A 24,641-nucleotide genomic window follows, 5' to 3' on the forward strand; every position below is an offset into this window, starting at 1 on the left:
GGTAGGGATTGAGTTAGATGGTGTTTTCAAAGTGCTTTGTCACCATAAATATCAAATGGAAAAAAAAACCCACCTCAGAAAATCACAGAATGTCAGATGGAAGAGACTTTATGGCACAAAATGGTAGAAGTGGTACAGAATAGCCCTTGGTACAGAACAGAATGTTAAAGATTAAGGAGAACTTAGAACACAGAATGTCAGACCTGGGAGGGCCCTTAGAATATGGAATGTCATAGGAGAGCCCTTAGAACACAGAATGTCAGAGGTGGGAGGGCCCTTACAGCACAGAATGTCAGAGCTGGGAGGGGCCTTAGAGATGATCAATCTAGTTCAACACTCATTTTGCAGAGGAAGAAAGAGGCCCTGAGATGGGACTTGAGAGTGGTCATGGAGTTAGTGACTGTGTCAAGATTAGGACCCAAGTCCTCTGGCTCCCAATCAAGTGCTTCCTTCAGTGTCTGTGGGCAGTGCACCCACACCCTGTTCTTCAGGACTAAATGAACATCCATGAATCTGGGGAGTGGCAGGCAAAAGCTAGCACACACGTTCTCTGGTCCTATCCTTACATCTACTGCAATAGGACAAAAGTGACCTGGTGTTGAGTGCCATTTTGTGCTTTCATGCTGGACGGGTCCAGGGCTCAAAAGGTTGCAGAGGAGGCAGTTTTTCCTCTTCCTCAGAAACAGATAAAGACATTATTAGAATGGATAGAACCCTGGGTCTGGAGTTAGGAAGACACATATTCAAACGCACCCTCTGACAGCTGAATAACCTTGAGCAATTCACCTTTGTTTGCCTCATTTTCCTCAACTGTCAGATGGGGATAATGACAGCTCCTACCTCCCAGGGCTGTTGTGAGGATCAAATGAAATAATATTTTTAAAACACTTAGCACAGTGTCCTGCACATAGTAGGTGCTTAATAAATGCTTATTTCCATCCTTCCTATTACAGGTTTTTAGATCAGGCTGTGCCCCCATGGCCCTAAGGAGGCAGTGCTGGCCTTGGAGTTGAGAGGCCTGGGTTGGAGCACTAGCTTTCCTTCTCACGAGCTGTGTGGCCTCAGGTAAGTATAGTTCCCTCTCTGAGGCAGTTTCCTCAACGATGAAGGGAGGTTGAGGACCAAAATGACATCGCTATGTAAGAGTCAAGTTACAGTGTGTCAAACTGTGGCTGATCAGACCAAAATGAGCCTAGAATGTTCTACCACAGGTCGGGCACAGACAGTCCATGGGAACATTTCAGATGGATTCTTTAAATTTGCGTATCTCGAGTTTCTTTTGAACAACTTCATTTCTGCTCTGCCCATACGGCACAGCACGTTCTCTGATAAAGGGATGCCAGGCTGAGCCGTCCTATGCCACTGTCTCCCTGTCGTGTAATCAGTTTATAAAAGCTGTGTCATGAGGTGATTTGACCACAAAGTGTTTTGTAAATCTTAGAGTGCTGAAGAGGAAATTGTGAGCCATTCTTCCCCCAGGGTTCACGGCCAGAAGTCTCTGTAGGGAGCTGAAGCTTCGAGGCAGTGGCTGCCCAATCCCACACTTGTGTACATGGTTCTAAATTTTCAGAGACATCTTTTCCCACAGTGTTAGCTGCCCCTGGGAAAGGCACTTTGAACTTTCTGCATCTCCATTTTCAGTTGTTTCAGTCATGTTCGACTCTTCCTGACCCCATTTGGGTTTTTTTTTTTGGCAGATACTGGAGTGATTTGCCATTTCCTTCTCCAGCTCATTTTACAGATGAGGAAACTGAGGCAAATAGGGTTAAATGACTTGCTTAGGGTCATTCTATTCATTGGGCATTCTATCTACCATGCCATCTAGGTGCCCAATCTCCAATTAATTTTAGTCAATAAAGGGTTTACAACCATTTGCCAAATACTACGTTAGACACAGTTGTCTAGTTGTTTTTCAGTTGCGTCTGACTCTTTGTGACCCCATTTGAGGTTTTCTTGGCAAAGATATTGGAGGGGCTTTCCATTTCCTTCTCCAACTCATTTTACAGATGAGGAACTGAGGCAAATAGGGTCAAGTAACTTCCCCAGGGTCACCCAACTAGTAAGAGTCTCGGGTCAGATTTGAACTCAGGAAGATGAGTTTTCCTGATTCCAAGCCTAGAGATACTTCACCACCTACCCCTGTCAGATACCAGTGATACAAAAATAAAAACAAATAATTTCTGCCCTCAAGCAGCTTACATTCTCAGGTGGGAGATAACAGGTACACATATATCAAATATCATAGGTAGGGTGGGGCATTACTATCTAGGGGGACCTGGAAATGTTTCCTCTAGGAGGCAGTACCTGAGGTGAGCTTTGAAGGAGGCTCAGAATTCTAAGAGGCAGAGGTGAGAAGGAAGTGTATTCCAGGCCTGGGGGCACAGCCTGGCCAAAGACACAGGTAGAATTTCATGAATGAGAAGCCAGAAGCTTGGTACTGTCTTTGCTAACAACCTCTTTTTTTTCCCCCTAGAAATACCTAAAGAGGGAAGAGCCAGCCTTCCTCTGAAACTCAGCTCTTGACCCTGAGATTGCAGCTCTGTTATCTGCCTATGAACTCCGCATTTGGAAACCTTGGTGCCTGGGAACGCAATCTCTGACCTTCCACAGCTGCCAGTGCTGTGGGTAGAACCATATGGGACACCTACTTCCCTATGGAGTTTGTCTGGCGGGAAAGGGCTATCCCAATCAATTTCCCAGCATGGCAATGTGCTAGGGCCTGTATTAGATAAGCAGGTTGTGACCATGTTAAAACACAGGACGTCACAGCTGGAAGGAACCTGAGAGGCCACCTAATCCAACTCCCTTATTTTACAGTTGAGGAAACTGAGTCCCAGAGATGGCAAGTGATAGGCAAGTCAGCAGCAGAGCTAGAATGTGAACTTATCTCTTCTGAGCAATCAATTAACCAGCAAGCATTTGTTATTTGCCTTTGGGTATTATGCATTGAAGACAGATGTAAATGAATTTTTTTAAAAAAATTCTCATCATGTTTCAAGATGAACTCTGGGTAGACACAGAGCCTGCTGATGGAGCCTGGTTTCCAGAATATGTAGGTGACCTCTGGTTTTAGGCCATCGGGAATCTAGTGTTGCATCAGAAAAAAGAGAGAGAGAGAGAGAGAGAGAGAGAGAGAGAGAAACAAACAAACAAAAACCATGGCAGCCATGTCAGAAGCCAAGAAAGTACTAGGCAGTGGAGAGAGCAACCCAATCTTAAACCCAGAATCATGAGTGAACACCCTGATGTTGGTGTTACCATGTTATGGCCAGATGGTAATAAATTCTGAGTGCATTCATAAAGATTTAGTATGCAGGAAACTAACTTTAAAAAATAGATCTGTATTGATTTTTTTAAGTTTTTGAATCATTTAGATTTCCCCCTCTATTCCTTCCCCTCTCTATTCCCAGAGAACCATCTCTAATAAGGAATCTTTTTGAAAAAAGAAAAAAAGGAAGAAGAAAAAAACATTCAGCAAAACTGATTAACCCATTGAAAAGGAAAAAGATTTTGACCCCTAATTAGAAGTCTCCTTAGCATATTCTTCATACCATTATAGGCTCATAGGATTTTTACTTGGAGACTTTAGAGATCATCTCTTTCAACATCTACTTTATAAAGATGAAGATGCTCATAGAATCATAGGACCATAGATTCAGAGCTGGAAAAAACCTAAAAGACCATCAAGTCCAGCAGTTTCATTTTATAGATGAGGAAACTGAGGTACAAAGTGGTTAGGTGACTTGTCCAGGGTCACACAGCTAGTAAGTGTCTGTGGTGGGATATGAATCCAGGTCTTCCTGACTGCAGGTCCAGTGCTCTGTCTCTCATACCACACTGCCTCTCACAATCTTAGAGTGGAAGAGCTGGAAACTACTACCCACTTCTCAGGGTAGTGGTGAGGAAATTGTTCCGTAAATTTGAAAGTGCTAGAAAAACAAATGAGTTCTTTTTTTTTTTTTAAAGATTTCACCTAGTTCAACTGCTTCATGTTATAGACGTCCAAAGAGGGGAAATGACTTACTTAATGACACAAACATAACAATTAAAATCCCGAGCCAGGATTTGAATCCACATGCCAAGGCTCTAAGTCCTGCATCCTTTTTCCTACATCATGTGACCTCCAGTGGCCTGGGACCATGGTCTTTTCCTTTTGATTTCTAGCCTCTACCCAACAGAAGGGTGAATCAGGCTACAACTCATTCCATGGGCATGAACCTGCAGAAAGGTTTGTGAAAGTGGGAAGTTGATGGAAGGCTAGAGATCCTCTAGAATGCCCCTCCAGAACCAGTCAACTGAGGACTCTCCATGGACCCCTCCAAGCAAACCCCTGAACTCAACTGAAATATCAGGGGCATGGGATGCATGGACGCTCCAGGCGCTCAAGATCTCTCTGGCTGTGATTTTAGCTATCATAACTCTAGCCACCATTCTCTCCAACACTTTTGTGATCATCACAATATTTCTTACTAAGAAGCTCCACACACCAGCCAATTATCTCATCGGCTCCTTGGCGGTGACAGACCTCTTGGTCTCCATTTTGGTGATGCCCATCAGTATTGCGTACACCGTCACCCAAACCTGGACCTTTGGGCAGATCATGTGTGACATCTGGCTGTCCTCAGACATCACATGCTGCACCGCCTCCATCCTCCACCTCTGTGTTATTGCATTGGACCGATACTGGGCCATCACCGATGCCCTGGAATATAGTAAGCGTCGAACCTTTGGCCGGGCAGCGGCCATGATTGCCATGGTCTGGGTCATCTCTGTGTGTATCTCCATCCCCCCACTTTTCTGGAGGCAGGCCAAAGCTCATGAAGAGCTGGCTGACTGCCTCGTGAACACATCCCAGATCTCCTACACCATCTACTCCACTTGTGGTGCCTTTTACATCCCTTCTGTGCTGCTCATCATTCTCTATGGCCGGATCTATGCTGCTGCTCGAACTCGGATCCTGAAGCCACCTTCCCTGTATGGCAAGCGCTTCACCACTGCTCATCTCATCACTGGTTCTACTGGCACCTCCTTGTGTTCCATCAACTCTAGCCTCCAGGAAGGGCAGCCCCACACAGGGGAATCACCGCTTTTTATCGGCCCTGTGAAAATCAAGCTAGCTAGCAGCCTCTTGGAAAAGAAGAGGATCTCAGCAGCCAGGGAGAGGAAGGCTACTAAGACATTGGGGATTATCCTGGGGGCCTTCATCATCTGCTGGCTGCCCTTCTTTGTTGTATCGCTAGTCCTACCCATCTGCCGAGACTCCTGCTGGTTCCACCCAGCCCTCTTTGACTTTTTCACATGGTTAGGCTATTTAAATTCCCTCATTAACCCAATAATTTACACTTGGTTTAATGAAGAATTCAAACAAGCATTCCAAAAACTAATAAGGTTCAAAAGAAAGCCCTCATTTTAATCTTTTCCTGCTTGCTGATGAATCCCTCTACCATTTGTCTGTTAAAATCTAGAGGACATATATTTCATACAGTTCATAAATTAAGCCATTCACCCAATAACTCAAATGCCAAATGTTTTCCCTTTTACTCCCCCCCCCCAAAGGTCACCAGTTACTTCCTCACCCCTTAGGCCTGTACTATATTTTGTCCCTCTCTAATGCACTTATCATGGTGTATTTAGTTTTTATATTTTTATATTTTTATTTTTTAGGCAATTGGGGCTAAGTGTACACTGCACCATCTAGCTGCCCCTGTTTGTGTATTTTTTGTATTTACTTAACCTGTGCCCATTTCCTCCCAACAGAATGTAAGTTCCTTGAAGGCAGGAACTGTTCTTGATTTCATCTTTTATATCTCTGGCATTTAGCAAATGCTTGCCATATTGAATTCAATGTAACATTGTATATCATAGCTATCTGTGTTTTTTTTTCTTCTCCCTCTTTTAAACTATGAGCTCCATGAGGACAGGGGCTGGGTCTTCTCTAAACTTTGTATCTCTCCTAAGTGCACAGAGCAGTATTGTATACATAGTAGCTGCTCAATAGGCATTTACTGAATTGAAACAATATTTTCAAAATCCCTGCCCTCTGGGCAGCCTTTTGCTAGGCACTGTCAAGGATGCAAAGATAAGACACAATCCCTGTTTGAAGGAGCTTCCAGTCTAGAAGGAGATAAGACAGTTAAGTATGATGCAAATTGGAATATGATAAATGCGTAAGAGGAAGAAGAATCGCTACATAACAGAACCCAGTTTGAAGTGTTCTTTTTTTTCCAGGGACTTGGATATTCCCAAAGCACCGTTCTGGTCTTACTCTTCCTAATGCCTCCATTTTTCTTGAGCCTCCCCTCCCCCAATCATGTGACTGCAAATGAACAGAAACACAATTAAACTTTGCCCAACAGAGGAGCTGGCAGAGATTTAGCTGACCCCAGGCTTCTGCCTTGGGGAAGTTCAGGAGAGAAGGCCTCTGATCCCTGGGAAGAAGAGCCAAGCCTATGGAGAAGATTTATCCAGAAAAGGCCTTCTTATCTGTGGTAGATGTATTTCAAAATAAATGATCAACGGAATCCATTGACTTGGATCCAGGGAATCTAAAATCAAAAGAACCCATTGATTTGGGTCCAAGGAGTCCAAAATCAAGGGAATCCACTGACTTGGCTCCATCAATGATTTCTTGAATCTACAGAGAATCTGGGGACAGGATGGCCAAGGCAATTAGTTCAACCTGGTGATTTTAGAATTGGTTTTATTCACCTCAGGATGATTAGAGAGTCCTGAGGACACCTAGGGCAAGAACCTAGGATTCCAAAGACTGTGGTATATTGGAATAGATTCTAGAACACAAAGTACTGTTAGGCCTGGAAGGGATCTTCATGACTCTGTTACTCAACTCTCTTGTTTTATGTGAAGCAGGATGCATGTTAACATAGAAGTATGTTGTCTAGATTAGAAGCAATACTAGACCTGAAAGGTGTACCTGGAGACCACCACACAACCCCATACATGCAAATTTGTCTTCTTTCTCTTTCTCTCCAGGTTCAAAGGCAATCCAGTGGATACAGTTTGGAATATTTTTAGAAATCACTAGAGAATGCAAAACTCTCTCAGAAACTGAGGCTTGGGGAAGGCAAGTGGTCTGCCCATGGTCAAGTTCAGGGGTACCATTTCTTTTGGCACCTGAGCAGTGTAAACAGCATTGCCTGATTCAGCCCCTCTTGAGATGGATCTCCCTCACACTTTTGGAGGAAAAAAAACTAAGACTATTTTTGGTGCTTGAGATACACAGAGATCTGGAGGTTGACCCAGAAAGAGCAGGCAAGGATCCTCTCATATCCCATGATGCACATCTGCTCTATGTGAGCACTGATGACAGGCATGCATCACTGCTTCTGTAAATAGAGGATGGAGGCATTGGGCTTCCACTACAATAGCAGAGAAGAAGACAAACCCACAATGAGGGAAGACTGCCATTTTGTCCGTAGATCAGAGATTCAGAAAAATTAGCTTCCTCCCTCCCTCTGGCTTATTTCGCACTAGATTCTGTTCTCAACTCCTGTGCATATGACTTGACCCGCACTCCATGTGCTTCCATCTATGTGGCAATTCCCCTGCTTTTGGCTCTCTTGATGGAATTCCAGTTTGTTATGTGTCCTGGCTTCTGATTCCCACTTACCTGGGCCTCATGTTGCTTGCCCTAGACATGATGATTACAGCACTCTCTTGTGCAGTGCCAGCTGACTGGCCAGAGCACTTTTCTCAGTGTTCTCCAGCAGCTCTCTTGCTCACTGTAGCAATGTTACAATCTGTGTTCCTCCCATGAAGCACTGTAATATGGCCCTAGAAGGACTGAGCATTAAATGAGTAATAAGAAGGGAGCATTGTCCAAAATTGTTTTTACACCGTTGACTGTCATCTGGCTTCTTAGAGATGGAGTCTTCTATAATAAAAAAGCATGTGACATTATCAATGGATATCAATCTTTTAAGTTATTTCTTCCTCCAAGCCCTGGATGGAATGGCATCCAGATGTTAAATCAGGATATAAGTGAAAGCCACATCCGTGTCCCAGAAGAGAGCAGCCAGGATAGTGAGGAGTTTGGAAACCACATCACACAAGCATTTGTAGAAGGAAGTGCATGTGTTCAGCATAGAAAAAAGAAGAGTTAGTGGAGAACATGGTAGGTGGCTCCAAACATTTTCAGGCTTTTCAGAATCATAGACTCTCCAAGTTAGAAGAGACCCAAGAGGATATCTCCCTTCTTCACCTCTCTCCAACATCCCCAGTGGGTGGTCATCCAGCCTTACCTGGAAGACCTAAAATAGAGGGCTACTTGCCACCTCTGCAGACAGACTATTCATGCTTTTGGAGAATTCTCTCTCATTGTAAGGAAGTTTTTGTGAAGTCAAGCTTAAAGCTGCTTCTCTAATTTTCCCCAAGTGATCCTAGTTCTGCCCTCTGGAGAAAGCGGAATGCTTTTCTACACAGTAGCCCTTCAAATATTTGCTGGTATATTTTATAGTGAACACAGCCCAACTTCACTAATGACTTCACTTAGGCTAAACTCCCAGTTCCTTTAAATGATCATCCAGTGACATGTTTTCCGTACTCTTCACCTTGGTGCTGAAAATGCCAAATACTCTTCATTTCATAATGAAGAAGAGTTAGGTTCCCATTTGCATTACATTGTACCAATGTGGGAGAATTAACATCAATGGTTGGAAGTTATCAGAGGTCATAATTTGTCTCAATATTAAGGAAGAATGACCTAACAATGAAGCTATCCAAAAAGGAAATGGGCTGTCTTATAAGGTAATGTGTTCTCCATCACTGGAAGTCTTTAAGCACAGCTTAGATGGCCTCTTTTTGGAAAAATGCTATAATCTCTCTCTTTTTTCAATTATCAACATCTTTTCATCCCCTCTTCCTCCCCAAGGGGAAAAAAAAGGAAACACAAAATCCTTATAACAAACAAGCATTGTCAAAGAAAACAACAACAACAAAACTTCTTCATTGGCCACATCCCAAAACATGCCTCCTTCTATGTGTTACTCTACATTACTTCTCTGTTGTGGGTTGGGTAGCATTCTTCATCATGTGTCCTCTGCTATCATGGTTGATCATTACACTGATCAGAATTCTTATGTGCTTCAGAATGGCTCATTTTTACAATACTGATGCTGACATAGAAATTCTCCTGGTCCTGCTCTCTTCACTTTGCATCAGTTCATGAAAGTCTTCCTGGGTTTCTCAGAAACCATCCTTTTCATCATTTCTTTCTTTCCTTCCTTCCTTCCTTCCTTCCTTCCTTCTTTCTTTCTTTTTTTAGGCAGCAATTCCTTGTTTTTATTTTTTTTAAATAAAGATCATAATTCCTATTTGTTTTAAATTTAATATTTGTCTATTTGCCTCCCCCCCCCAAAAAAAGGCTTAGTAGTAGTATATCTGAATTAAGGGGTATGCATAATTTAGTACCTTTTGGGGGGCACTGTTTCAAATTTCTTTTCAGAATGGCTAAAGCCAGGGATGAGGAACCTACTTCCTCAAGGCCACATGTGGCCCTCTAGGTTCTCAAATGTGGCCTTTTTGAGTCCAAGTTTTACAGAACACATCCTTTTATTAGAGATTTCGTTAATCACAATTCCACAATAGTGTAACCGTGGGTCTACTTTCCAGTAGCTTCTCCAACATTTTTTTTTTTACTAAGACCTTCATTGGTTTTTCCATAATTCAGAGTTCAACTTTCCTTAATGATTTTCTCATTTATAGTCAACGCCCATATGGTTCTCTTCATTCTGCTTATTTCTCTCTGGAATAATTCCTTGAAACTTTCCCATATTTCTCAGAATTCCTCATATTTTTCATTGCACACTACATAACAATCTGCCATTCAATTCATCAATTCATATGTCATTGTTTTGAGGAGCATTTCCTAATCAATGTTATACACCCCAAAGGGTACAGTGCTGAATATTCTTGCCTACATTGGACCTTTGCTTACATTTCTTATTTCCTTGGCGTAAATGGCCAAAAGTAGTATTGCTGGGTCATAGGGCATGAATAATTTCATCAGTTCTTTTTTTGGGGGGTGGGGAGGAGATAACTGCATATTGAAATCCAGAAGAGGATAGCTTCTCAGATTCATTAAGAGTGCATCAGAGTACCCATCATCTCACAGTCCTTCCAAAATTGACTTCCTTTTGTCACCTATGCCAACTTACACAGTACCTTTCATCATTTCTTATGGTACAATAGTATTCCATCACCTTCATATGCCATAACTTGTTCAGTCATTCCCCAGTTCCTTGCCTACACAAAAAGAAATGCTATGAGTATTTTTATACATTATAGGACTTTTTCCTCTTTCATAAAGGTAAGTTATAGGGTAGGAGTTGTTAAATATTGTTTCATGTGCCACGGACCCCCTTCTCAGAATACTGTTTTTAAATGCATGATCACAATACAGTTATCAAAATTAACAAAAAAAAAAAAAGTACACAGACTCCAGCGTAAGAATCCATGTTGTGGAAAGAATTCCTGCAATAAACCAGGTGTTGGATCATTTGAGGTCCCTTTTAGGACTTAGACTCTGTGTTGCCCAGGCAGGAGTCACTGTCTCAGGGTGAGGGAAATCACAGGGCCCATCTTGCTATTGCCAATGTGGGGTCATTTCAAGGGCACTAGATTGTAGCATTTGGTTGAGACCCAAACTGGGGTTACTGAGGGTCTATGGAAAGGTCTCAAAATATCCTCTGGAAAGATCCTTCAAACTTTCCCTATTTCTGTGGAAGACACCACCATTTTTCCAGTCTCCCAGGGTCAAAAGCTTGGTATTATCTTGGGCTCTTCACTCCATATAGACCATTAGTCACCAATTCTTGCCATTTCTAACCTCTGCAACATCTCTTGCACCTGACCTTTTCTCTTATACTTCACAGTCATAACCCAGTTCAGGTGCTCATCACCTCTTGCCTATGCTATTACAAAAGGCTCCTTGCTGGTCTCCCTGCCTCAAGCCTCTCTCCTCTCCATCCACCACACAACTGCCAAGGTGATTTTCCTAAAGCTCAGGTCTAACCATGTCATTCCCCAGCTCAATAAGCTCCCGTGGGTTCCTATGCCACTGGGATATAAAATGTCAACTCTTTTAGCTAACTTTTAAAGTCCTTCCTGACCTGCCCCCCCCAGAGTTCATTGTATATTATTCTCCCTTCCACACTCTGCCATCCAACCAAATTGGCTTTCTCTCTTTTTATCCATCTTTAAGTCTTTGCACTGAAAGTCCCTCATGCCTGGAATGTACTCCCCCTTACCTCTGCTTCAGATTGCTTCAAGATGGCAGTAAGCACCATCTTCTACATGAAGGCTTTCCTAATCCCTGCAATAGCTAGTACCTTCCCTTCTAAACTTTGTATTTAATTGGGGGAGGGAGGTTGAGGGGACAGGAAGGTCAAATGAGGGCACTGGTCTCTGTGGAGGTAGGAAGAGGCATGGGAAAGGGGAACAGGAAAAGATGGAAGTCCTGCTGGCAAATCTCACATTTTTCTAGCACCAATCCTGGAAGTAGGCCCCTTAAGACTGATCACCTAGCAGGTCATCATAGGTAGCAGGTATGACAGATGAAGTGTGAGTTCCTCATTGTGTCTAGTGCTAGGGCTACATTTTAGGAAGAGCTTAGATCTTAGAACTCAGAATGTCAGAGCTGAGAGAGGTCTTAGAATATTAGAATGTCAGAATTGGGAAGGCCCTTAGAACAAAGAATGTCAGAGCTGGGAAGGCCCTTAAAACAGAGAATGTCAGAGCTGGGAGGGCCCTTAGAACAGAGAATGCCAGAGCTGGGAGGGCCCTTAGAACACAGGATGTCAGAGCTGGGAGGGCCCTTAGAACAGAGAATGTCAGAGCTGGGAGGGCCCTTAGGACACAGGATGTCAGAATTCAGAGGGGCCTTGGAACACAGAAAGTTAAAGCTGGAAGGGGCCTTAGAACATTGAATGTTAAAACTAGAAAGGATCTCCAAACTTCCAAGCTGGAATAGATTTATAGTTCAAACGCTTTAGAATTGGAGGGTCCTTAGTCCTCTCAGTCCTTTACTTGAGGAAACTGAGGCTCTGAAATACTGTGACTTGCCTAAGGTCACCCACAGTCAGTAGCAGAGTCAAGACTAGAGCTCAGATAAAAGAACTGACCATATTTTATCAAGTTAAAAACACACCAGCTTCCTATAGCTACAGATGAGGCCTCTCTTTGGTGTCTCCCCCTCCCCCCCAACTCCCCATTCCCATCTTGTCTGTCTGGACCTTGTGCCTTCTTTCACACTTAGTCACAACCTCACACATGGTGATGATGACGATGATGATATCAAGACAGTGCAAACCTTCTTCCACCCTCTAGAGACCTGGGAAGGATGGGGAAGGCAGTCAGAGCAGAGCCATCAGAGGGATTACTCTTACCCCTAATAAACAAGTCAAGAAATTGAGACTCACAAAGGTTAAATGACTCATCCCAAGTCAAACAGTTAGTAGAGTCAAGACTACAGCCTTCGGGGCATTTCCATTGGGCCACTTGGCCTTTCTGAGATTAGGGGGGAAGAATTAAGAGATTGCCTGGATTCAGGAGAGGAGTTCAAATCCAACCTCAGACATTTAACTATGTGACTATGGGCAATTACTTAACCTATCTGTAAAATGGGGTTAACTAGCACCTACCTCCAGGTTTGTTGTGAGGACAAAAGATGTGATGTTTGTAAGGCATGTAGCATAGTGCCTAGCACATAGTAGGTACCTAATAAAGCTTGTTTTTTTCCTCCCTCCCTCCTCCCTCTCTTCCTCCCTTTTTCCTTCCCTTCTCCCTCTCTCTCTTCTTCCTTCTTTCCTTAACTGGGTTCTAGTATTAGAATCCAACACCTATTCCTTCTATGACCATGAATATGTCAAGTCTCTTTTGTGAAATGAGAAAGTTGAACTAGATGACATCAAAGCTACCTTAGTCTAGCCCTGGTACTCAGTATTCTAATGTTGCTTCTAGCCCTGACATCCTGTGTTCTGAGGCCCCTCCCAGCCCTGACATCCTGTGTTCTAAGGGCCCTCCCAGCCCTGACATCCTGTGTTCTCAGGGCCCTCCCAGCCCTGACATCCTGGGTTCTCAGGGCCCTCCCAGCCCTGACATCCTGGGTTCTCAGGGCCCTCCCAGCCCTGACATCCTGGGTTCTCAGGGCCCTCCCAGCCCTGACATCCTGGGTTCTCAGGGCCCTCCCAGCTCTGACATCCTGTGTTCTAATGCTACATTCTGCAGTCACTTCTAATTCCCACAGCTGATGTTCTTGGGTCCCAGTCAGATCTGATATCCTGTGGTCTCCATGGGTAAACCCAGGGAAGTAGAGGGAAAAAAGAGAGCTAGGTCTGGCAGGGCAGGAGGAGCTGCGGTGTGTAGATGTCCCAGGAAAAATAATAATAACTACCATTTATGTAGCACTTTACATATGCTAATTAATTTAGTTCTCATAATAACCTTGTGAGGAAGGTGCTACTAATATCCCCATTATACAGACTTGGAAACTGGGATTGAGAGAGGTTAACTGATTTGCCTAGGGTCATACAGCCAGGAAGTGCCTGAAGTAGAATTTGAACTCAGCACTCTGTGACTCCCAAGGCCTGCACCCTACCCACTGGCCCACCTAATTGCCCAGCCCCAGCAAAGGGAAGGGGAACCAGTGCTGTTGCCAAGTCACGAGCTCGGGGGATCGGGGGAGGGGCTTGGAGCAGAGGCATATGATGAGGATTACACACGATTAGGACAGAACCCTAAGATCTAGCACTGAAAGAGAACGTCTCTGGAGTGTTTGGCCTTTTGTGTGTTGTGCCCCGTCTTTGTTGGTCTGGTGAAGCCTATGAACCCCTGATGATTTTGCTTTTAAGTGCATAAAATAAAACGTGTAGGAATACAAAGGAAACCTGGCTTCCATCCCTCCTCTCATCCAACAGGATGTCTCTCAAAGCTGGGAAAACCAAATGGGATAATATTTGCAAACTTTAAAGTGCTATATAAATGTTAATTCCTATTGGTCAGTTTATCCAAAGCTTTCAATTTGAAAGAGCTTAAATCTTGACCAAGGTCACAAAATGAATTCATGGCTGGATGTGAGATTCATATTCAGTTCTTCTACCTGGGGACTCTGCTCTTTCCAGCACATCCTACAGCATCTTGGAAGATGGCTTCACAGCCGTGTGACTGGTCACGTCAGAGCCATGTACCTGGTCATGTCACAGCTGTGTGCCTCTTCATGTCACAGCCACATAACTGGTCATGTCAGAGCCATGTACCTGGTCATGTCACAGCTGGGCACAAGATCCTAGATTCAGAGCGAGAGGGCACTTAGAGGTCACCCAATCCAGCATCCTCAGTTTCCAGAGGAGATCACTTGTCCAGTAACACGGCCAGGAAGCCGCACAGTCAGCACCCCCAGCCAGGTCCTCTGCACAGTCAGGGTTGGTGCAGCTGCGCCCCAGTGGCTTCAGTCCGATTCCCCAAACACTCACTAAGAAGCTTGCTGTGTGCAAGGCTCAGTATCAGGTCCTGGAGAGACAAAAAAGAAAGAAGCCCTCCCTGCCCTCTAACATCTTCTCTTCTCCTGGAAGGGGTGAGCAGGGAGGGGACAACGAGGAAGTGCGAATTAAAGACAAAGTATGTACTAGAGTCAGGGGCAGAGAGTGCTGATCTCTGCAGCTGGGGGCAGACTGGATGTGGGAAGGGTTCTAAACCCTTAGCTTTATAGGCTCATGAGCCAGAAAGGACACTGGCGATAATTTAGGGAAACAGCGTGCTGTAGTGAACAGAGCCCTGACTCTGGAATCAGAAGACCTGGGCTCAAATCCTATGTCTGCTACATTCTACCCTATGACCCAACTGTAAAGTAAAGGAGTTGGGCCAGATGGCCTTTGAGGGCCCTTCTAGATTCATGATGCTGTGCTCTAGTCCAACCCTTCATTTTACAGATAAGGAAACTGAGGCCCAAAGTAGTTAGAATGTGTCATGGCTGAGGCCAGGAAATGGCTAAGTCGTGGATTTGAACCCCAGATCTGGTTTTCTTCTTGTTATTACACCATGACTTCAGTGTTGAAGGGAACCAACCAACAAGTCTTTTTTCCTATCTAAGATGTGCCCACTCCACCAGCACCCACGCACACCCACACTCACACCCAGGAAATCTTTGTGAGCCAGACAGGCCTTCGTAGATCCCCTCCCTAAACCTCAGCAGGAGGTCTCAGCAGCAGGGGTTTTCTGAACTGCCTTGTTCTTTTTTCCATCAGGAGGAATAACTTGGCAGGATTGGCTCCAGCTGCTAAGAAGCCAGCTGCACCTCTGGCTAGCTGGAGCCCTGGGATGTCTCGATCTTGTATTCACCAGGTCCCCTTGGGTCTTCTCACAGACTCATTGGTAACCAGCAAGGACTTTTTTGCCTGTTTCACTTCTGTGGCCAAGGTCAGGGATCTTGGGAAGTCAAAGCTGACCACTGCCCTTGGCTGAGGGCATTTACCCTCTGAAGACCTCAGAGGTAGTTTTCATACTTCATTCAAGAAATGTTTACTAGGCGGCTCACCTTGCTGGGTCACCTGAAGCACTCAAGTCACTTTAGATGACTTTCTGGGCCTGTGTTTCCTCATGAATGAAGGAGTTGGTCTGGCTGACCTAGAGAGTGCTTCTAGCACAAACACTATGGGATCTAGAGCTTCTTCCTATTCTTTAGGTTTTATTGACCTTATGTTCTAATTTCTGTCTTCTATGATCCCTCCCAACTCTTACATTCTGTGTTCTAAGGCCCCTCCCAGCTCTGACATTCTGTGTTCTAAGGCCCCTCCCAGCTCTGACATTCTGTGTTCTGAGGGCTTTCCCACTTCTGACATCCTGGGCTCTAAAGGCCCTCCCAGCTCTGACATTCTGTGTTCTGAGGGCCCTCCCACCTCTGACATCCTGTGCTCTAAAGGCCCTCCCAGGTCTGACATTCTGTGTTCTAAGGTCTCTCCCACCTCTGATATTTTTGGTTCTAAAATCTTTCCCAGCTCTGATATTTTGGCCCTCCCGCCTCTGATATACAATGTTTAAAGTCCCTTCCTATTCTACCATTTTATGAATCCAAAGTTTCTTTTCACATTTTATGACTCCACAGAGCCTTTAATCTGTGTTTAAATATTCTACCGGACTCTCCTTTTATAAGAGGCAGCAACCGTATCTGGCACACTCCTTTAGTGCCTAATGGAGTGTTCAGCAGTAACCCTGCCTCCAAGTCCCTGAATGACTGGCTCTACCTTGTGACTTCACTCCCCACCTCCAGTTTCAAATAGCTCTGCAGGAAGAGGTGCGACTGTGTCTATTCCTATCTATGCACTTACATTCATTCTCTTACAATGTAAGGTTTCTGAGGGCAGGGCTTGAGAGGTAGCAGCAGCGCAGTAGAGTACAAAGGACCCTGAGTTCAAATCCAGCCTCAGCCACTTACTTACTAGCTGGGCAATCACTTAACCAATCTGAGCCTCAGTCTCCTCATCTGTATAATGCAGGGGTTGGACTAGATGACCTTGATGGCCCCTCCTATTTCTAAATCTCTGATTCTATGACTTTCCCTTCTGCTTTTGTATTCTCAGAACCTGGCACTTTATAGGCCCTTAATAAGTGCTCACTGATTGATTGATTGATTGGCAGTTTACAAAGGCTATGCTTTAAAACTCTACCCTGAGAGGTAGGTATTCTTTTTAAAAATTATTTAATTTTAAAAAATAAACAAAGATTTATTTTTTCTCCTTCCCAACCTACAGAAAAAAAGAAACACAAGAATAAAACCCTTGTAACAAACTGGCATTGTCATGCAAAACAAATGAGCATCTGTATTCTTGTCCTTATTTAATAGAAAAGGAAACCGAGGTTTGCAGAAATGAAGTGATCCGTCTAAGGTTACAGAGTAGAAGGGTGCCAGACCCAGACACAAGCCAGGTCTTTCTACTACACCTAAGTAATAGAGGGAGGGGAGAACCTTCCCGATCTTACCTTGCCTTCCCCAGAAAGAGCAGTACCTGTACCTTCCTCAGGGCAGTTACAACCCTGTGTGAGTTACCCAGGCAGCCTCTGCCTACCTGTTTTCCTACCTAGCTCCTTGCCAGGAGCTCCTTCCCATCTTCCAAATGCCCCTGTCCAAACTGGGCAGGGCCAGCAGGGGGCACAGAGATACTGGGAGAAGTCACTTTCCCAGACAGTGCAGGGTCCTGGAGGCTGGTGGTTGGGGTGCTCATCTCCTTCCTCACTCTATCAGCAGTTTTGCTCAGAAGGGACATTCTACGGGGGCCCTGGAGATACCCAGAGGCTCAGGCCTGATGGCTCACTGCACCAGGAGGCAGAGTCAGCACCAGCCTATCCATGGCTCTTAAGTCTCTAGGGCCCGGCAGCTCCTGGGGACACCTTTCGGGCTACCTGACTTTTGCTGGTCACCAAAAGTTAGAGGGAGGCCTGCTCTGGCTCAGTGTAAGAAGGCATTTTCTAATAATTATACTTTTCAATGGATCACAGGGCTGGAGTTGGAAGGAACCCCAGAGGTCAACGAGTCCAACCCCATCTGACCCCTCCATTTTACAAATGGGGAAACTGAGACCCAGAGATGTTAAGTGACTTGTTCGATATTATACAATTAGTAAATGTCTGATGGCAAGTCCAGTGTGCTTTCCACCTAACTCCATGGTTTCCCTTAGAATCTGGATTCAATACAACTTGGACACTTAGGGCGTGACCTTCACCTCTAACAATCGTCTGTCAAATGGGGGGGGAGTGGACTAAATGACCCCCAAAGTCCCTATCAGTTTTCACAGATGACCCTTGATCCTACAAACCTCTCCAGGCCTCAGTTTTCTGATCTGTAAAATAAGGGGCTTAGTCTAGGTGACTTTCTAGCTCCAAATCTATGACTATATTCTCTGCCCACAACAGGCAAAGTCCTTTGCTAGTCCATAGCGGCTAAGTGAAAAATGTATGAGACATTTATAAGACTGCAGGGAGTTTACAGAATAGGCGGAGAGAGAAAACAAATACACAAAAAGTTGTCATAAAAAAATAGAATATCTATTCCAAAGGACTCAAGATGAAAAATGCTATTCACATCCTGAGAAAAACTGATGGAGTCTTGATAACAGATTGAAGCATACTTTTTTCACTTTGGGGTGTGTGTGTGTGTGTGTGTGTGTGTGTGTGGTTTCCTTTTTTTTTTTGGTCTGTTTCTTCTTTCACAACATGACTAATACGGAAATATATTTTACATGCTTACACATATATAACCTATATCAAATGCTTACCATCACAGTGAGAAGGGAGGGGATGGAAGGAGGAATGAAGGGGAAGGGGGAGGAGGGAGGGAGAACAAGAGGGAGAACGAGAGAGGGAGAATGAGAGAGGAAGAAAATTTAGAACTCAAAATTTAAAAAAAAATAAACGTTAAAATTTCTCTTTTCATGTAATTAGAAAAAAATAAAATACCACTTAAAAAACAGAATGTCTTAAGTGCTTTAGGGAGACTGACAAAACTGTACTAAACCTGGAGTCCAGGGAAACCTGGGTTCAAATTTCACCTCTGATACTTAGTAGTCATGTGACCCTGGACAACTCACTTAATATCTCTCTGCCTCAGTTTCAGTTTCCTCATCAAATGAGAATCCTAATACCAGTAGTCCTTCCCTTCCAGGGATGTAGGACTGAAATGGGAGGTAAAGCGTTGTGGAGACTTGAAGCACTGTGTAAATGTCAGTTATTATTAGGGAGACCTGAGCCAGGGCTGTGAGGATCGTTTGTGCTCGATCACACTGCTTAGCCCAGTGCCGGGCACTCAATATGTTCTTGTCCTCCCCGCCCCCAACCCCTGTTTAGGGGGATTGGCAAAAAAGCCAGGGAAGGTCATTCAGTCCATTCTGTAAGCATTTATTATGCCCTACTAGGTGTCAGGCACTGTTCATAGAGCAAACAATGCCAACCTCAGGGAAAATCTACATTCTACTTTCCTGACTTCCTCCCTTCCTTATTTCCTTCCTCTCTTCCTCCCTTCTTTCCTTCCTCCTTCCCTCCCTCCTTTCCTTCCCTCCCTCCTTCTCTCCTTTCTTTCTTTCCTTTCTTCCCTCCCTCCCTCCTTTGCTTCCTCCCTTCCTTCCTTCCTTCCTTCCTTCCTTCCTTCCTGAAACAATAGAATGGACAGACACAAGATGTGTTTTAGCAGAACATCATAGCTGTGGAGTGGGAAGGGACCTCAGAGGCAACTGAGTCCCATGCTCTCTTTTCATAGATGAAGAAACTGAGGCTGGGGAAGGGCTACTAAGTAGCTTGCTCAAAGTTACATAGTTAGTAAGGGTCAGAGGTAAGATATGAGCCCAGATCCCCTGACTTGACTCATATTCTTTTGACTGCACCACTGCCTCTCCAATTCTGGATGACTTCAGGCAGTCATTACACACACACACACACACACACACACACACACACACACACACACACACACACACGCATGTGTGTATGTATATGTAACTACCGGTGTATGTATATGTATATGTATGTGTATGTATATATGGGTGAATGTATATACACAGGTATGTGTGTATATATAAATATACGTAATTCCCCCAATTACATGTTAAAACAATTTTTTGACTTTTTAAAAAGTTTTGAGTTCCAAGTTCTATCCCTCCCTCCCTCTCTCTCCTCCATCCCCAGACAGTAAGCAATTAGATATAGATTATACATATACAATCATGTAAAACATTTCCATATTGGTCACTTTGTACAAGAAGAGTAGAATAAAAGAAAAAGAATGAAAGAAAAAGTGAAAAAGAGCATGCGTCAGTCCGTATTCAATCAATATCAGTTCTTTCTCTGGAGGCAGATTGTACACTTCGTCATTAGTCCTTTGGGAATGTGGTGGATCATTGTATTGTGCAGAGTAGCTAAGGATTCATAATTCTTCATCGGACAACATTGCTGTTAATGTGTACAGCATTTTCCTGGTTCTGTTCACTTCACTTTGCATCAGTTCATGTAAGTCTTTCCAGGTTTTTCTGAAATCACCCAGCTTGTCATTTCTTATAGCACAATAGTATTCCATTACATTCGTATACCACAACTTGTTCAGCCATTACCCAGTTGATGGGCATCCTCTCAATTTCCAATTCTTGGCCACCACAAAAAGAGCTACTATGAATATTTTTGTACATGTGGGTCGTTTACCCTTTTTTGGGATCTCTTTGGGATATGGGCCTAGCAATGGTATTGCTGGATCAAAGGGTATGCACATTTTTATAGCCCTTTGGGCATAGTTCCAAATTGTTCTCCAGAATGGTTGGGTCAGTTCACAATTCCACCAACAGTGCATTGGTGTCCCAGTTTTCCCATATCCCTTCCAACATCCAACATTTTCCTTTTCTGTCACATTAGCCACTCTAATAGGTGTGAGGTGGTGCCTCGGAGTTGTTTTGATTTGTAGTTCTCTAATCAATAGTGAATTAGAGCATTTTCCCATATGCAGTCATTTTTAAAGTGCCTATTACGTGCCCAGCACTGTGCTAAGCATTGAGAATACAAAGAAAGGCAGTTCCAGCCCTTGAGGAGCTCCCAGTCTAATGAGGGAGACGACATGTAAACAGCTATGGACTAGCAAGGTGTAGACAGGATAACATGAAGCTAATCAACAGTGGCAAGGCTGAGGAGGCTGTGATCACTGCTACACACCATGGTGGGTTAGTCATGGAAAGTTTCATCTAGCAGTGACACTCAATTTCCTAAGATTCTATATTCTAAGGGTGTTCAGAGCTTTAAAATTTTGTGTTCTAAGGCTCTATCCACCTTTGACATTGTGTCCTGAGGTGTTATCTAGCTCTGACATTCCCTGTTCTAATGGCCCTCCTAGCCTAGACATTCTGTGTTCTAAGGCCCTTCCCATCTCTGATATCCTGTGTCCTAAGGGCCCTCCCAGCTCTGACATTCTGGGTTCTCAGGCCCCTCCCAGCTCTGACATTCTCTGCTTCTCATGTAGGATTTATTATTTAAGCTATGAGTTTTTCCTCTAAAATAATGGCCTCTATCCTGCTCTTTTTGGGAGTCACATGCAGATTTATGAATTCATCAATCATTTTGCACACCCCTTCACTTATTTTCCAAGGAATCTGTATGTATTTCTATGGATTTGTGGCCTCAGACAGTTTGCAAGTTTAACCTCGGTGCTGCTAACCTCAAGATGGCTGTTTCCTGGCTTTCCTGGCTTTTGCTTCTCCTACCTGCCTACCTGAAAGCCCATGGGGTATAGTGGAGAGAGAGCTGCTCTTGGTGCCAAGAAGACTTGGGTTTGAGTCCTGACTCTGAAGAATCTTGGGGGACTTTAGACAATTCCCATAACCTCTTGGTGTCCCTGTCATCTCTGTAAGTTACAGAGAAGAGATGAACCTCATTGGTAGAGATAGTTCCCTCACCTTAATGAAATTCACAGGGCCAGACACTTTCCAGACCTGCCCACTCAAACTGGCCATTTGCTGAGAGTATAAGAGAGAGAGAGAGAGAAGATGTCGAGCCAGGAAGTGGCTGGGGCAGGGCCCAGGACAGGAGGGCATCTCTGTAGCTGCCTGCAGAACATGCATCTAACAGGAATTGACAGCTCAAGAGCCTGGCTTCTGCCAACACCCTGGGGGCTGGAAGGTTGGGTATTGAGGGCTGCTGAGAAGTGAGGGATATGCAGAGACCTAAGCATTGGTTAAAAAGGGATATGAGTCTTAATAGCAATAGTGGGTGGCCCTTTGCCCCCCCCCAAATGTAAGTACTTAGAGAATAAGGACTGTCATTTTTGTCTTTTCAGCATTTACACAGTATCTGGGCACACATATATCATGTACCCTTAAATTTTGGTTTGATTTCAATAATAATAATAAAACTCTCATTTTGATAGCATTTAAAGGTTTCTAACCTTTTCCTCCCTACAGCATGAGGCAGGGAATATAATTATTATCCCCATTTTACAGAGAAAACTGAGGCTTCTAATAATAATAGCTAGCAAAGTGTTTTATAAATATCACCTCATTTTATTTTCCCCAAAACCCTGGGAGGTAGGTGCTATTATTATCCTCATTTTTACAGTTGAGGAAACTGAGGCAGATAGCAATTAAGTCACTTGCCCAGGGTCACACACCTAATAAGTGTCTGAAGCTGGATTTGAATTTGGGTCTTCCTGACTCCAGATCCATTCCCATCTAGCTCCCTCTAGGGCAATAAGAGACAAAGGTTAGGATTTGATTCTAGGTTCAGTGTTCTCCCCACCATACCTTACTCCCCTCTGGGTACTCTACCATACAGTGACATGTCTTGTGATGTTCCTGGAAGTAGACACTCCATCTTCTTTTTTAAATTCATTCACTCATTTATTAGGGAGGCAATCAGGGTGAAGTGACTTGCCCAGGGTCACACAAGTAATAAGTGTCTAAAGCTGGATTTGAACGCAGGTCTTTCTTGACTCCAGGGCTGGTGCTCTATCCACTGTGTCACTTGGTTGCCCCTAGACACTCTATCTTCTGATTCCATGCCTTTCATTGGCTGTTTCCCATGCTTAGAATTCTCCCCTTCCTTGTCTTCACTTCCTGGCTTCCTTCAAGTGTCCACCAACATCTCACGCTTTCTCAGTGCCCCTAACCGTAATTTGCCTTCTCTCTGAAATTATCACCAATTTATCCTGCGTGCATCTTGTTTGTATTTAATCCCACGTGAGCTATTTCCCATATTAGACTCTGGTCTTGAGAGGAAGGGACTGTTTTCTTTCCCCAGGGCTCAGCACAGTGCTTGGTATATATAGCAAGGGCTTTATAAAGGATTGGACTGGAGAGAAGAGGCTAGATGTAACACTTTACTAGAAACAAGGTAGCGAGCTGGTGCAGTGGATAGAAAGCTGAGCCTGGAGTCTGGAAGACCTTAGTTCAAGATCAGCCTCAGACATTTACTCTGTGACCCTGGGCAAGTTATTTAACTTCAGTTTCTTCAAATGTTAAATAGAGATAATAACAGGGTTGTCCCAAAGTTCACTTGAGATAATATTTGTAAAAGTGCTTAGGACAATGCCTGGCACATTTGAGGTGCTATGTCTTTGTATCCAGTTATATAATATCTCTATAGTGAAACAATGGGCGAGGAGGGAGGTTTGCATTCTGATATATAACCGCGTTCCCTCCACTCTCTTTAAAGTGTCATAGAATGTCAGAACGGGAAGGAACCTGAGAGAATAGAATGTTATTGCTGGAAGAGAACTCAGAACAGAGAATGTCAGAGCTGGGTTAAAATTCACCCTCAGTCACTTACTAAGTGTCACCCAGGGCAAGTCACTTCTTTCCCTTGTTAAGATGAGGCTTTGAGGTAGACAATGTCTAGGATGCCTCCCAGGTTTCAGCTTTGATTCTATGATTCTGAATTGGGAGGGACGTTAGAATGTCTGAGCTAGAAGGGACCACAGACTATGAGAGGCAGAAGGGGCCTTAGAACACAGAATGTCAGACCTGGGAGGTACCTTAGACCTGATCTTCCACTGAAATTGTTATAGAAAGCAAGGAACCTGTGCTGATGTGGGGCCCCGGCTCCCTCCGTGCCTGCTTTACAACTGCAGGAAATAGAGTTGGCACCGCCCAGCTGATCCAGTCGGAAATGCAGAGAATTCACACGGCATTGTTTGTGCTTCCCTTGCCTGGTCTAGGAGGAAGGGCAAAAACAGTCCCATATTAACACCTTCCTATTCCCAGCCTGCCCAAGATCTTTGCTAACAAAGCTGTGTACCAGGAGCCTCCGCTCACTGTTCAGAGGAATAAAATCCCAAGCGATCCTGTTCTCCTTCCTTTCTATGTTCCCCACAAGTGACCTTGCAAATCTGGGCTCTGCTTTGGGGGGTTTCAGTGGCTGGGAGAGTAGGGAATTTCCTTCTCCCTGGAATAAAAGGTGCGTCGAGACCGAGTCCTGGAAACAGCCGGCTCCAGCCACTGAGAACTCAGCCTTCACTGCAGCAAACTTTGCTGGTTGGCTCCCCCTTTTCTCTCCTCCCCTCTCTGCTCACGTCCTGGGATTTTGGTGCAGTCCTATTAGTATTTCATGAAAGTGACTGCCTCCTTGAAGCATGTGAGTGCAGAGAAGAAATAGAATGGCAGATCACAATGGCAGAGCTTAGAATGCTGGATCATAGAATGTCAATCTGGAAGGAACCTTAGAATACAGAATATCAGAAAATCAGAGTATCATGGAATGGCAGAGTGGGGAGGGCCCTTAGAACACAGACTGTCAGAGCTGGGAGGGCCTTTAGAACCCAGAATATCATTCATATTATGGTAGAGGAGAAGAGAACTTTGACCATACAAGAAAATATAATGCAATTGAGTATAATACAACAAACCTTTATTAAGCGCCCATTTTATTGTCGTTGTTGAGTCATTTCTCAGTTGTGTGTGACTCTTTGTGACCCTACTTAGGATTTTCTTGGCAAGAATACTGGAGTAGTTTGCCATTTCCTCTTTAGTTTATTTTATAGACAAGGAATTGAAGCAAAGAGGGTTAAGTGACTTGCCCTGAGTCATCATGGCTAGTAAGTGTCTGAGGCTGGATTTGAACCCAGGAAGGAGTCTTTTTGACTACAGGCTGGCACTCTGTCCACTGTATCACCT

The 24,641-nt window shown here is 44.2% G+C and overlaps 1 protein-coding gene across 1 annotated transcript; it reads left to right on the forward strand.

The window, feature by feature from the left end:
* The first annotated feature begins 3,111 nt into the window (after positions 1 to 3,111).
* Positions 3,112 to 7,917, forward strand: HTR1D (5-hydroxytryptamine receptor 1D). The gene has a single exon (XM_020983047.2). The coding sequence runs from the start codon at positions 4,274 to 4,276 to the stop codon at positions 5,411 to 5,413; it is 1,140 nt and encodes a 379-aa protein (XP_020838706.1). The 5' UTR covers positions 3,112 to 4,273; the 3' UTR covers positions 5,414 to 7,917.
* Positions 7,918 to 24,641: the final 16,724 nt, after the last annotated feature.

This window comes from Phascolarctos cinereus, unplaced genomic scaffold (assembly GCF_003287225.1).
Source record: "Phascolarctos cinereus isolate Bilbo 61053 unplaced genomic scaffold, phaCin_HiC Scaffold_726;HRSCAF=1367, whole genome shotgun sequence".
Classification (NCBI taxonomy): Eukaryota; Metazoa; Chordata; class Mammalia; order Diprotodontia; family Phascolarctidae; genus Phascolarctos; species Phascolarctos cinereus.